The sequence below is a fragment of the Rhinatrema bivittatum genome, chromosome 5, assembly GCF_901001135.1.
Source record: "Rhinatrema bivittatum chromosome 5, aRhiBiv1.1, whole genome shotgun sequence".
NCBI classification, from domain to species: domain Eukaryota; kingdom Metazoa; phylum Chordata; class Amphibia; order Gymnophiona; family Rhinatrematidae; genus Rhinatrema; species Rhinatrema bivittatum.
In genome coordinates this window covers 24,246,699-24,261,223 of record NC_042619.1, presented here as the reverse complement: position 1 = coordinate 24,261,223, position 14,525 = coordinate 24,246,699, and the positions used below count along the sequence as shown (strand labels likewise).

Genomic DNA, 14,525 nt, shown 5'->3' with positions numbered 1-14,525 from the left:
TGAGAGCCTGCGATCATGCACAGCGTGCCCTGGTTTACAAGTGAGGTTCATTCTCGTCATGGTCCTGCGCAAAAACTGACATTACCCATCAGAGAGCAAGCAGATTTGCAACACTGCCGTTTTATTTCAGCTTGTGGCATAAATGCATGTACGGCGTGCACCACGCCCAGCCTACCGATGTCGCCCGTCTCCGTTCACAAACCCTTCTTGACCCCTCCCTCACCTGCACACATCTGCTCGCCTCACACCCCCCCCCCCCCAGCCTGTGCTCTCTGCTCGTCACATAAAAAGAAAAAAACAGAGCAGAGAATCTGCCCCAAATGACACATTTCTGCACTGAGGTTACCAAAATAGCACCTGTGATCACAGGAGGGGGCGCTTGTTATCAGGGTGAGCAACAAGACTATAGAAAGCATCCGCCCTTGCAGCACAGGTTAGCAGCGATTCCAGCAGCGGTGTCATTTAAAGTGTCCCTCTGGTAATTAAAGTCACAGTGCTGCGCAGATCTGCACAGTTCACTAGCTTTAAAACAAACAAACAAACCAAAAAAAAAACTAAGGATGGCTGCGTGGCAGTGCCACACACCGCCATGCAGAAGACCTGGCTTCTGCTCTCGGGGCCAGCTAGGGACAGGGATGCTGCGGAGACAGAGGAGTCTCGGGGAATCTCTGCCGCTTCTCCAGGATGACACCTACTAGTCAAACGTAGAAACCATCTTAGCTGGGTTCCAGAGAGAGAGAGCTGCGGGTTTTCGGTCCCCTGGTTCCAGACTATAGCTGCGACATAGTCCGGGCTGAGTCAGAAAGAAAAATATCCTCAGGTAGTTTGTGAATGAAGGCTCGTGGCAGTGTAGGGCAAAGCAGGAGGAAGCTGCCGGCTAAAATGATAAAATAATGAAAAACTGCTTTTTTTTTTTTTTTTCCCAAATACGTGGATAAACCACCCTGAGAAAATGGAACGGGCGCTCTCTTCAGAGCAAATGTCATCAGATAATCAGAGCCCACACAACTACAGTAAGAGCCCAACCTAAGCTTTGTACCGGTATCCTGTTCTCCCACAGCAGCGGCAGCGCCCCCAAAATGTGAAATCAGATATCGAGCTAACGCGCGTGGGCAATAATTTTATCACCTCCTTTCCAACGTACACCCAGGATCCGCAAACTCTCCAAGGGGAGAGGGGAGCTGCTGAGAGAGAGCCCCTCACGGCGAAGGCGGCGCGGTGGCCCCATGTCAGAGACCCTAAAAAGCCCGCTGGTCTTGACGGCATTCGACGGGTCCCAGGGTCGTGCCAGGGCTGCGGTGCCACGACGCTCCGCCGATCATCCCCTCCCCCCCCCCTCTCTCTCTCATCGACGCCGGCGGCCCCAGGTGCCAGGTGCCACCCGTTTGGGCTCGCGGCGGTCGGCTCCTCCCTTGGGTTCCTAGGAGCGTTGTCGTCCTCTCCGCTCAATCTCCTTTTCCCCGCTCGCCCTCCCCCCTCACCACTTTCCTTTCCAGGCGAGGGACGATTACCTTGTGGAGCCAGTGTAGATTCAACTGCTGTCCCACAGCTACGTGGCAAAGTGCTAATATCTGAAACAAGAGAGAAGGGGGAGAAAAACCAAACAATGATAGCACAGCAAGTCACAGATGCATCAAGTCTCGTCACCGCCAAGAGCTCGTACAAGGTGCAAGGGTCAGCAAGCAGAGGTTCAGGAATGAAGCCGCAACGAAGCAAAAACGACTGCTTGCAAGGGGTTAAGGACTTCCAACAGGCCTAGTGAGCTGCCTCGCGGACGTAACACAGCAGTGCATCCCACGACTCTGTACGCCTGCCGGTACTCTCCACTTACTATAGGGTTAAGCCCTTTACTCTGATCCGGAGGGGAGAGAGGTTAAGCCTTCACCCGGCTCTGCAGCAGCGGTCTCGTCTCTACGTCGTGCGCTCGCCACCGCACGTACAAGAAACGGGCGGGAGGAGGAGGGCGAGACCAGAACAAGAGGAACCGGCTGCCAAGTGGGACCTTGAGCAGACGGGCACTGTAGACCTGGCCCCTCCAGGGCCCTCAGGATCCACAGCACCCCCCCCCCCCAGCCCCCTAAGATTCTCCTGCTTCCCTGGGATCCCTACGGCCAAGTCTCCCTTCTCCCCCACCCAAAAAGCAGCCAGGCAGAGGGTGGGGGGAGGAAGACATCACACTAAAGGGTATCATATAACCATTATCATCATCATCACTACTCCCACCACTTGTGTTTTTGTTCTTTGCATTGACTTTTTTTTTTTACACAAATGTTTGTCGTATTACATACACACACACACAGATGTACGATGGAGCCACATTTGACCTCACGGCTGTGTCTTGCAACTGAAGAAACTCAGACTTTAAGTCAGTTTGCATGAACCTTACATCACACAGTACAGATCACAAGGCTCAGTTGGGTTTCCCCTCTTATGTTCTGTAACAAACTTATGTTCTATTTTTTTTTTAATCTGCTGCAACCCCTGTTCCTACCCTAGACTGGTATAAAGATTTTCCATGTCCAGGCTGGCCAGTATGCAATCAGCTATATTTTCAGTACTGTTGAGTCTTTGTTTAAAATAAAAAGCAAATAGCGTCCCTCACCTAAGTCTGAACATTTTGTACCAAGGGCAGTAAATAATGACCCACAAATTGCAAAAGACTGGCACAATGAACCAATTACCAAAACAACTGGCCTAGCTGGGTATTTGTAGTGCTCTAAGCAGCAGGAATGGCATCTCTCATCGTGCCGGGTTCATTAGACCGCATTTAATATGCATTAAGGATGCATGGGCTGAGTACTTTATGGATTTATGGGAAGCAGATTGCGCCCGACAGCAGTTTTGTCAGCAGCAGGACCGAAAACCTCAAGGACAGGTCAGACATTGGCTTCGGGTGAATCAGTTCTGTCTCATGAACACGCGCTTTTGGACGGATACCTTACCGCTGGCTTTAGTACATTTGGCTCAAGAACTTTCCGGTGCATTTAAGAAGTCGGCCATTTTATGCTTTATATAAAAAGTAAGATGATGATTAAAGTTATGTGCATATCCATGACGATACGTCCTGCCATTCACAGTTTGCTTGGCTAGCTTTCGCAGTTCCAGGACTGGAGCACATTGCCCTTGCCCAATGATGAATGCACTGCATTGTCTGTTGTATTAACATCCCTGACAAAGGCTCCAAACTGGAACCAAACTCTTGGAATTCAGATGTAACATTCTCTATGGGTTTTTTTCCCCACCTTTGAAAGAGGTGTGTGGGCTAGGTCTCGGCTTTTCTGTCATCATTTCAGACTGGGCTTTTAAGAGAAACACCGCAGAAGCACTTCAAGACGTCAACGTTGGCATCTTCAAAATGGCCGGTCAAGATTTTATAAACCCTTCCCTTCCCAAGCAGCAGAGGCTTTCACTTGTGCTGGAGCACACATGGCACAGAAATTCTCCTCTCCGCTCTCCAAACACCACTTACCAATAATGCTGCAATGTACGTAAAGCCAGCAGCAGTTGTTACAAGAATTGGAATGGACCAGTCACTCCAATATCCCGTTCTGTTATATAAAATCCTAAAGAAGAAATAAGGAAGAAAGGATTAAAAAAAAGGGAGGATTTCTTAGCCTTTATTTTTTTTTTTTAAACTCTTTATTTATACAACAGGTGAACAGTCATTTAGCACTGTGCAGACTCCAATAGTGATCCGCAAACTGAAAATTACAGTGACCTACATAGAAGCATACAATACGCCACCTTGCATGTCAGCCCCCTCCAGAGCAAACCACCCGTCAGCCCATCCTTCTCTAGATACTTCCACTCTGTCGTATACTGTATATTTTTCTTCTTCTGCAGAGCATAGATTACTTTCGCTAATGCAGCAACATTGTGGATCTGTGTAAACCACTGAGCCACGGAAAGGCACTGATTTCCAGCATGATGCAACAGTCAGGCATGCCGCAAGGATAAGATGATCTCACGACTTGCACAAGTCTCTTCCTAGGGCTAAGTCAGAACAGAGCCCTAACAGACATAATGCGGGCTTAAGGCACAGCGTTTTTGTAATCACGGTCTCCACCCAAACCCAGTGTTCTGTCAGCGGCCTACAGGGCCACCATGCATAAATGTTAGGTTCCAATCTCACCGCAACCCCTCCAGCACGGTCCAGACGACTGTGGTGAAAATGGGGTAGCGACAGGTTCTTCGGACTAATGTATACATTAAGCACACCCTCCTGCTGCATACTGACACCTTATAGACCTTTTCCAGATAACCCCCAATTCTTTATTCATCAACCACAAGTCCAGATCTGCATTCTATTTGTCTATCAGGGTGGTGAGAGGCTCTATGTCTTCATAGGGGATATAATTTTACATTGTGTTCCTGTCGCCATCAGTCCCTTCTTGACTCACGTGGGTGCCTTGCGTACCCAAGATACCCCTTCCTCTTTTAGCCAACTGTGTCCATATTCTGGTGTGCACCTCCCTCGACCCTTGTACAAGGTCGTATTCTTCTTTGAGGCCATTAAAAGAAATCCCCTCCTACTCATCCCATAACTGCCCTATGAATTCTTGGCCTTTATTAAATCTGCCAGATTAAGCAGGTGAATGCCCAAATACCTAAGTGGTGCAGGACATGGGCCATTAAGAGGAGCTTATGCATGAGTAATAGAAATGGAATTAGTTCAAATAAATGCCAGCAGAAGAGTCCACCTACCAGTGTTCAACACACCAATCCCGATAAAAAATTAAAAAAAACCCCCAAAGCAAAACAGAACACTATTCCGCCTTAATACCCAGTATTATAAAAATCTTAGTACAAACACCAGTGCATGGGGTGGAAAAAATGTATTGAAAAGAAAACAAATTATTTTTAGTAAATTGGCAGAATGGGAAGCCAAATTTCAAGACAAATTTACTGAAAGCTAACTACAGCAGACTGATGCCAAAACTACAATCCACAAAAAAAACAACTTGAGCCCCTTGTGTGGACTTATGACTACTGATCTCAGGGCATTTGTTTGGTTAGAAGTTAGCAAGACAGCCAGAACTGCTCTTGTTATATTTATATAAATGGGTATTAAGGATCTCAAGTAACTGACAGACTATTACCAACTCTCTATCAAGATACAACAGGTCAAAGAAGGCAATGAGCGGAAAAAATATATTAACACACAAAAACAAATTACGGGCCTGACTTACTAAGGCTTTTCTTACATTCTGTGTCTATGGGAAAAATACTTAAGTAAACGAGGCCCTAAGCAGGTCAAAATGCATACATATTATACACACAGCAATGATATTTCTGATATCTTCATTCTTTGTTTTTATTATGGTACATTATCTCATGAAACTGAACTCAATGACCATCACATAATAACTAGCATAAGCCGATAAATGTTTCTCTCTTTACTGGAAACTTTGCAGGAATCAACAACAAAAAGACATGGAAATACGTGGAGTTTTTGAGACCATGTAGACTCCTACTTCTAGTATCTGGAGAAGGGGTTTGTTACTTGTGAACTTTCAAAAGCTCACGTCCTAGAACATCTTATTTTGTTGGTCTCACAGCCTACGAATAATCTAGTTTTCTCCAGGACCAGAATGCTTTAACGCATTTTGTGACTTTATATTTGCCATCATATTTTCTGATTCTATTACAAAGCTTGGCACAGGAAGGGGCCTGGTTGTTAGATTCAGTATGGACTAGCAGCATTCTTGGGACAGATACGGAGGGCATTGCTAGGAACAGAGTTGAGAAGCTGAGTAAAAAGGCACGGTGGGGAAAGAGATGGCAGGAGAGAAGCTGGAGTTGCTTTCAGCACAGAAATGTTTTATGTGCTCATCTACCCAAAGTGGTAGAGAACCAGACAGGAAGACAACTGAGCAGCCTGGATGGGCCAAATGGCCCTGGAGTTTCATTTAGTGACCCCCTGGTCCCTTGGTCACGAAATGAAACTCCAGGGAGGACGACTCAGAACCAAAGTCAGGAAATATTTCTTCATGGAGAGGGTGGTGGATGCCTGGAATGCCCTTCCGGAGGAAGTGGTGAAGACTAAAACTGTGAAGGATAAATACTGTGGATCCCTAAAGCATAGAGGATGGAAATGAGTGCATGGGGGTAACTTGCTGGTGTGGTGGTCCTACCCTTAACCACTAAGCCTTCATACTGTTGATGCAACTCAATCATTGCTCTCTGCTTCAACGGCAGGAGGTAACGGGGAATCGGACTCAGACAACAAGGGCCCGGACTTTGACGGTGTGGGAAACTGATAAGTATGGGGGTGACTTGTATGGTGCAGCAGATACTACCATAAGCTTGCTGGCCAGACTGGATGGACCATTTGGTCCTTTTCTGCCATCATTTCTGTTTCATGTGTAATTATGAACTGTACTGTGTCCCTAAGTTTTATGCGGTGCTCTGGAATTGGAATATACTGAAGCAACAGGCTGTCTCTTATCAATAGGTATTATGGACAGAATCAACTGTTTTCATGGATGACAAACAATACAAAGTTATGTCCAACACAACCTGTTAGACTTAACGTTGTTCCCTTTTGTTACCGCTACTGCTAAAGCTACTGTTAGAATTAATCATGTGATATCATACTCTATGTTGAAGACATATTGTTCTTGTTTCCGATTAATTGTTATTGTATGTATCTCTGAATTTGAATTTAAAATATTAAATAAGACGCATTCTCGAAGTTATAATGTAAATAGGAAGGCCCCCCCTTCCTAAAACCAAGTTACAATGTAAACCGATGTGATTTTCCAGATCGAACACCGGTATATAAAAACAAATAAATAAATAAAGTATTTTAGTCACAACCTTATCTCATGACACACACTAATTTCATTATTACGCCTTGCACAGAACACACTGCATCACCACTACATACTTTTTGGTTTTTTTAATTGATCTGCTCCTGTGTCCTGGGAAACTCAACATAATCTTAGAAATCCAAGTTCCTACCTCCTACTCATGCACACGCCCTCGGCAGCAGTACAGCCATGGAAAATAGGATTTTACTGGAAACAGTTTCAAGGACACTAAGAAGACAAGGCATGGCCAGTAAGTCCCTTACATAGCCATAACCCAAGCCCTACTCTTCCACCGACACTGTGCGAGCTTGAATGAGTCCTGACCCTCACCTACCCAAAGAAGGGCAACCAAAATGATAAGGGGCATGGAACGGCTGCCCTATGAGGAAAGGCTAAGGAAGTTAGGACTATTCAGTTTGGAGAAGAGATAACTGAGGGGGGATATGATAGAGGTCTACAAAATCATGAAAGGACTTGAACAAGTTAATGTAAATGGGTTATTTACTCTCTTGGATAAGGACCAGGGGGCACTCCATGAAGTCAGCAAGTTGTTGGACCAACCCTTTGGAATTGTATGCCCCCTACTTACGCCTAGAACACTGTACCCAAACCTTTAGAAAAAACAACTTAAAACTTGGCCTTCCCTTAACCTCGCAGACCCTACATCCCAGCTACCTCCTCCCCTGCAGATTGTAAATATGGTATATATTTTAAATAATGGTTATTTTTAGCATAAACAAGTGTTAACATTCGATCTTGTTACCTTACCTCGCATGCACCTGACTTTGCTACTCCAGCCCTTTCTCCCCTCAGTTCTAGCTTCCTTTCGTTACATGTAATTTCTTATTTCCTAAAGTTATTGGTTACCCCTTGTTCATTGTAAATAGATGTGATATTCACTTGAATGTCGGTATAGAAAACTTCTAAATAAATAAATAAATAAATCGAAGAAAGCTCTTTTTCACTCAGCGCATAGTTAAGCTCTGGAATTCACTGCCAGAGGATGTGGTTACAGCAGTTAGTGTGACTGGGTTTAAAAACGGTTTGGATAAATTCCTAGAGGAAAAATCCATAAACTGCTATTAATAATTAAGCAATAGTAGCTTCAGATTTATTAAATGTTTGTGTACTTGCCAGGTACTTGTGACTTGGATTGGCCTCTGTTGGAAACAGGATGCTGGGCTTGATGGGACCCTTGGTCTGACCCAGTATGGCATTTCTTATGTTTGTCCAAATATCTTCTCCCTCCTCTCATGTAGACTGGGCACTGCACCCCAGAGCTGGCTACATGCTGGTTTCTGAAGTAATGAACCTAGGTGCACGGCTGGATCCAGTCTGGATTTAATAAAATCCAGGCAAATGCAAATTATGTTACGAATTATTAAACCCTCAAGGCTCATCAGCTGCATGGACGGAGGAAAATCAAAGAATTTTGATTTATTTTAGTATTAACTTGATACAAGGGGGGGGGGGGAGGGGGGCGGCAGCGTGAAGGCAGTTTTCTTCCATCTTAGGGCCCACGACACTATTCTGTGTAACGCTGTGCCATCCGGCCCTCACATCACTTTTATCCACTTTCAGGATACCCAAACAGTGGTCCGTGAGGCCTCTTCTTCAGCTGCTGGAAATTATGGACAAAGTACGGAACCTGGGGTAATAATTGACACAGAACTGAGCTTAAAACAACACATATCTTTAAAAGTAAAGGAAGGTTATGCTAAAACCATGGTGCTTAGAAGACTTAAACCTCTTCTAACAACCGCTCCCGGACCCCCGCTGGAACCCCGGACCCCCGCTGGACCCCCAGGGACTTTTGGCCAGCTTGGGGGGGCCTCCTGACCCCCACAAGACTTGCCAAAAGTCCAGCGAGGGTCCGGGAACGACCTCTTGCACTCGAGCCGTATTGCAAAATGGCGCCGGCCATATACGGCTCGAGTGCAAGAGGTCGCTCCCGGACCCCCGCTGGACTTTTGGCAAGTCTTGTGGGGGTCAGGAGGCCCCCCCAAGCTGGCCAAAAGTCCCTGGGGGTCCAGCGGGGGTCCGGGAGCGATCTCCTGGACGCGTGACGTCGGGAGCTAGGAATCATAATGGCGCCGGCGCTACCTTTGCCCTGTCACATGATAAGGGCAAAGGGCCACCGGCGCCATTTCTCTTCACAGCAGTCGTGGCCAGAGAGCGGGACATCGCGCCGGGATCATCGCGCCAGGACCCCAGGTCATTTAAAACATTTTGGGGGGGTTCGGGTGGGTGTTAGGGCTTTTTTGGTGTGGCCAGAGAGCGGGACATCGCGCCAGGACCCTCCCACTGGACCCCAGGTCATTTAAAACATTTTGGGGGGGTTCGGGAGGGTGGGGGTTTGTTTTAAAGGTTCGGGGTGGGTGTTAGGGTTTTTTTGGTGTGCCAGTTTTCCTGCCCTCCCCCGATTTACGATTTTTAACAATTTCAAAACAAAACAAAACACGACGATCCGATTTCCCTCCCCCCCCCAGCCAAAATCGATCGTTAAGACGATCGATCACACGATTCACACCTCTACTAAGCACCATACACAAATTAATACATAATACACAATGAAAAAGCAGATTGGCTGAACACAGCCCTTCGCGTACACATCCCAAATAGAAACCTGAGATCAGCCAACAAAGCCCTCCTCACCATTCCATCAATCAAAACAGCCAGACTCACACAGGTAAGAGAGAGAGAGCGTTATCCTTGGCAGGACCCGTACTATGGAACGCCATGCCATTGGAGTTAAGACTACAAAGTTACAACAAAACCTTTAGAAAAAATTTAGAAACATGGCTCTTTAAATTGGCTTATCAGAAAGAGAAAGGAGAATAGTACACAGGGGAAAGCAGGTACAAACAAACAGGTGAACAACAAGCACATAACCAACATCAATATGCGTATGATTTTATTTAGCTTAAGTTTCATTTTTAAGCTCAGCAGTAAAAGGTAAAAGTACAATGATAAAGGTGATATCGTAGCCTAAACCAATACAAGGTGAATTGGACATTGATTTATTACACTAACCTATTCATATTATTGCAAACTATGTTACCGATCCTTAACGGCACCCATGTAACTTAAAATACTTTAGCATTATTTTTATGTGCCTTAATGTAAACCGTTGTGACGGTCCCCACCATACGACAGTATAGAAAAAAAAAGTTAAAATAAATAAATAAATAAATAAATGGGCAGCAGGGCCGCTCCGTGGCTGCTTCCTCCTCCAGCATTCTTAACGAGAGCAAACACGGGACGCAAGGAGCCTGCCCGGGCAAATCCCCTGCTAGCCGATGAATTCCTCAGCGCTGGGAGACAACAGGAGCAAGGCTGATCACCGTCAAGCAGAGCAGCTGCCGATCGATCGCAGTGTCCCTGCAGCATCGGCGTCTTCAGATGCTGCACAGCACGGAGAGGGCTCTGGGGTACCTGCTGCCAGCAGGGAGAGTAATTACTTACAGGCCGATACAGTAAAAACGCGGGAGAGCGGGCGAACCCCCGCTCTCCCAGCGCGCTCACAGGCCACTCTCCTGTGTGCGCAATTCAGTATTTTAATTTATTTTAATTAGGGCCGGCGGTAAAAAGAGGCGCTAGGGACACTAGCGCGTTCCTAGCGCCTCTTTTTTGACAGCGGGTGTCAGCGGGTTTGACAGCCATCGCTCAATTTTGCCGGCGACGGTTCTCGAGCCCGCTGACAGCCACAGGTTCGGAAACCGGATGCCGGCAAAATTGAGCGTCTGGATTTCGACCCGCGGGCCTATTTCAAAATTTTTTTTTGTATTTTTTTTTTTTTTTTTTTTACTTTCGGGACCTACGACTTAATATCGCCATGATATTAAGTCGGAGGGTGCACAGAAAAGCAGTTTTTACTGCTTTTCTGTGCACTTTCCTGGTGCCCGGAGAAATTAGCGCCTACCTTTGGGTAGGCGCTAATTTCTTACAGTAAAATGTGTGGCTTGGCTGCACATTTTACTTTCTGTATCGTGCGGGAATACCTAATAGGGCCATCAACATGCATTTGCATGTTGCGAGCACTATTAGGTTCGGGGGGGTTTGGACGCGCGTTTTGGACGCGATATTACCCCTTACTGAATAAGGGGTAAAGCTAGCGCGTCCTGTATTGGCCCGTTAGTCGGATCTGAGAGACTGGAAGAGCTCCTTCCCCCGCCGAGGCTCGGTTTTTTATTTTATTATTATTATTATGAACAAGGAGCGTTCGCTAAGACTGCCCGGCACGATCACGGCAGACCAGCTGCCTGAAATTCAGCACGCGGTAATTTTTTTTGGTGACTCCCCCGCATAAAACAACTGCAGAAAACTCCAGTGACAAATACTGTGAAATCCTTCCCCACCCTCCCACAAGGAAAAGAGGTGTAAAAATTAGGATGAATAAAACATGAGAGGTCTTGAATGAGTAGATGTGAATCGGTTATTTACACTTTCGGATAATAGAAGGACTATGGGGGCATTCCATGAAGTTAGCATGTAGCACATTTAAGACTAATCGGAGAAAATTCTTTTTCACTCAACGCACAATAAAGCTCTGGAATTTGTTGCCAGAGGATGTGGTTAGTGCAGTTAGTGAAGCTGGGTTCAAAAAAGGATTGGATAAGTTCTTGGAGGAGAAGTCCATTAATGGCTATTAATCAAGTTTACTTAGGGAATAGCCACTGCTATTAATTGCATCAGTGGCATGGGATCTTCTTAGTGTTTGGGTAATTGCCAGGTTCTTGTGGCCTGGTTTGGCCTCTGTTGGAAACAGGATGCTGGGCTTGATGGACCCTTGGTCTGACCCAGCATGGCAATTTCTTATGTTCTTGGGCGCTGATCCAGATAACATACTAAGGGCCCTTCTCTCTCTCCCCAGTCATCTTTGAGGTGAAACCTTCCCATGCTCTTTCTTTCACGTTAATGACCAGGATTCCCCGAGAGGGAGCAGGAGAGATCCTCTGGGCCCTGCGCACTGCCCCAGTTCACCAAATCCCTTTGCAAAGTTCACATAAACAGCAGCGACCATCGCTCACTTACCAACAGCAAAGACGAGTCCTTAATGTCCAACTGCAATAAGACTCTGGAGGCTGAAACGATTTCCAGCTGAAGCTCTGCCGAAGAATTACGCAAGCAATACGATGTTTACTTTTAATCTTTGCAGTTTCGCACCGAGATGTTTGTTACACGATCAGTTCTTAATAAATCTGCGACTTCAAAGGTTTGATTATACTTTTCTACAGTCACTTGCTCCAAAGCAGTAATTCACTCTCTCTCGCTCTCTCTGCCTTCCTGGTTTACGGCCACAGTTAAGTCACCCATCACCCATGTGGAGGGGAATTTGGAAAACTTAGTCCTATGGAGAAGTTTCCAAATGAAGAATCGCACATTCCCTGCCTCCGACAGCTGCGTTTTCTCCTCACAGCACCTGAAAGGCCCTCACAGCACGGCGACTCTCCTCCCAGTATCTTCTATGGATGTAGATGAACCCTGGCAGAGGTCCAAGGTGACTCCTCTCTCTCCCGCCATCCGTCCTCCAAAGATGCAGGTGAAGCTAGGTCCCGTCTCAGTGATGAGAACCCTCTCTCCTTTAAGTGTCAAACAAAGCAAACCCGGAGTCCCCAGCTGACGGGGAACTCAGTAATTGTGGGGGAACACCCCCCCAAAAAAAAAACAGATTGGTTTTATCTGCTGAGGACAATCAGGTGGGAGGACCTATGCATGAGAGATTTAAATCTGATTTCTTGGAGTAATCCCAGTCAGAGGTGACAGAAAGGGCCACATTGTTGGTTACCTTTTTTTGACGAGTCAGATAAACAGATGGTCCCAGAGGTTATTTTTTTGGGCTAAAGATGTTTCTTTTTATGGGTGGTAAAGTGGCTGTGTTTCCCCGAGGTGGTCAGGGAAACACAACACAGGAGGAAGTTGTTTCTTACTGACAGAAGGTACTAGATCTTGGAGATATATTCCTGTTAGGTTTCCATGTCTACGCGCCATCTAGATCTCTCTGCTCCCAAAACAAGGGTTTAGTAGAAATTCCACAGATTAAGAATGCACATTTAGACAAGGTTTGAGATTGCGCCTTTTCAGTGGCAGGACCCACTGCCTGGAACAGCATGCCAGAAAAATTAAGAACACAGAGTGAGATAAGCTTTAGAAAGTTATTAAAGACATGAGTGTTCCACCGGGAATTTGGAAGCAAGGCTTAGCAGGAAGTCTCAGGAAAAAATGAACATTTTTGCATTGAGTATGAATGGAGTTCAACCAGAAAACGTGTTATGTATTTTATACATAACACGTTTTCTGCACGTTAAAAACAAAACAAAACACGTGGGCATCCATGTGTGTGCGGTTCCCAGTGCACACACATGTTATAAAATCTGATGCCCATTGTATTTTGTATCGGCGCACGCATGTATGCGCAGAAGACCAGTCGTGTGCATGGGAAGGGGAATTTTTGAAGAATACATGCGGGACATGAGTAGGACTTTGCCAGTTCCCTCCCAGTCTGCTCCAATTAAGGAACGGACTGGGAAGTAATTGGAAATTTAATTAAAAAAAAAATCAATAAGGCTCTGGCTGGAGATGGCCAGAATTTCAGATTTGAACGCATCTTCAAAAAAAATGGGATTTTAGGAGGAATCTGAATTATGGTGAGAGATGGAGCATGACCATCAAAAGGAGGCTGTTCCAGGGAAAATAGTGCGGCAAGGTGGGAAGCGTAAAGTAGAGAGATGGCGATGGAGAAGGGCACGGATAGGAGCAGCTTGCTTGCTTGTTTAATAGAGTTCATGACCAGGGATGTAGGGAGAGATAAGAGAGGAGAGGTCACGAGAAGATGCAGAGTGAATGCACTCATAGAAGAAAAGGCGAAGCTTTAACTGTATGGAAAAGAAATCGGAAAGCCCATGCAATGATTGGACAAGAGGCGTCACATGACCGTAATGACACTGGAGGAAGATAAGTCATGCTGCTGAATTCTGAATCGGTTGTAGTGGAGAGAGATGGCTCAGTGGGAGACTTGTGAGCAGCAGCTTGCAGTAGTCTAAGGGGAGGCAGTGAGAGACTGGATAAGGTAGTGTGCTCAGAAAGGAAGGCTTGAGTTTTGTTGATAGGGTAGAGAAAGATATCCACAATGAATATATGCATGACAAACATGCAGGTATTATGTCGCCAACAGATGGAGGAGAAGTCCATTAATGGCTATTAATCAATTATACTTAGGGATTAGCCACTGCTATTAATTGCATCAGTAGCATGGATTCTTCTTAGTGTTTGGGTAATTGCCAGGTTCTTGTGGCCTGGTTTTTGGCCTCTGTTGGAAACAGGATGCTGGACTTGATGGACCCTTGATCTGTCCCAGCATGGCAATTTCTTATGTTCTTATGTTCTTATCTCATAAACACATGAAGAATGGATATCTTAAAAACCCAAAAGACTGTGGGGTCCACCAGGAAAGTTCTGAAGCCCTGATTTAGCACAAAGCCATTATCAAAATACTTTGCTTTAAAAATGAGAAATGCAGTAAAATCCATGAGGTCAATATTCAGATGGTTTGTTTGGCTAAGTTCGAGACTTAGCTAAAAAAAACTGTGTTTTATATTTCCTACCGCTCTGACCACCTCTGACTTATCTGGCTGTTTAGCCGGATAAGCAATAGCTGGATAAGCTGGAGGCATAGTGGACGTTTTCCTGGGCTAGAGGTAGGTTAGCTGCATA

General features: G+C 45.8%; 1 protein-coding gene across 3 annotated transcripts in view; it reads right to left on the bottom strand.

Moving 5' to 3' along the window:
* Positions 1-14,525, bottom strand: part of GDPD5 (glycerophosphodiester phosphodiesterase domain containing 5) — a 424,914-nt gene that overhangs the window by 96,750 nt on the left and 313,639 nt on the right. For all 3 annotated transcript variants that reach the window (XM_029602145.1, XM_029602143.1, XM_029602144.1), the window contains exons 4-5: positions 3,470-3,563; positions 1,512-1,571 (exon numbers count right to left, since the gene is read on the bottom strand). In XM_029602145.1, the coding sequence (XP_029458005.1) occupies positions 1,512-1,571; positions 3,470-3,563 (154 nt within the window). The remainder of the gene's footprint in view (positions 1-1,511; positions 1,572-3,469; positions 3,564-14,525) is intronic.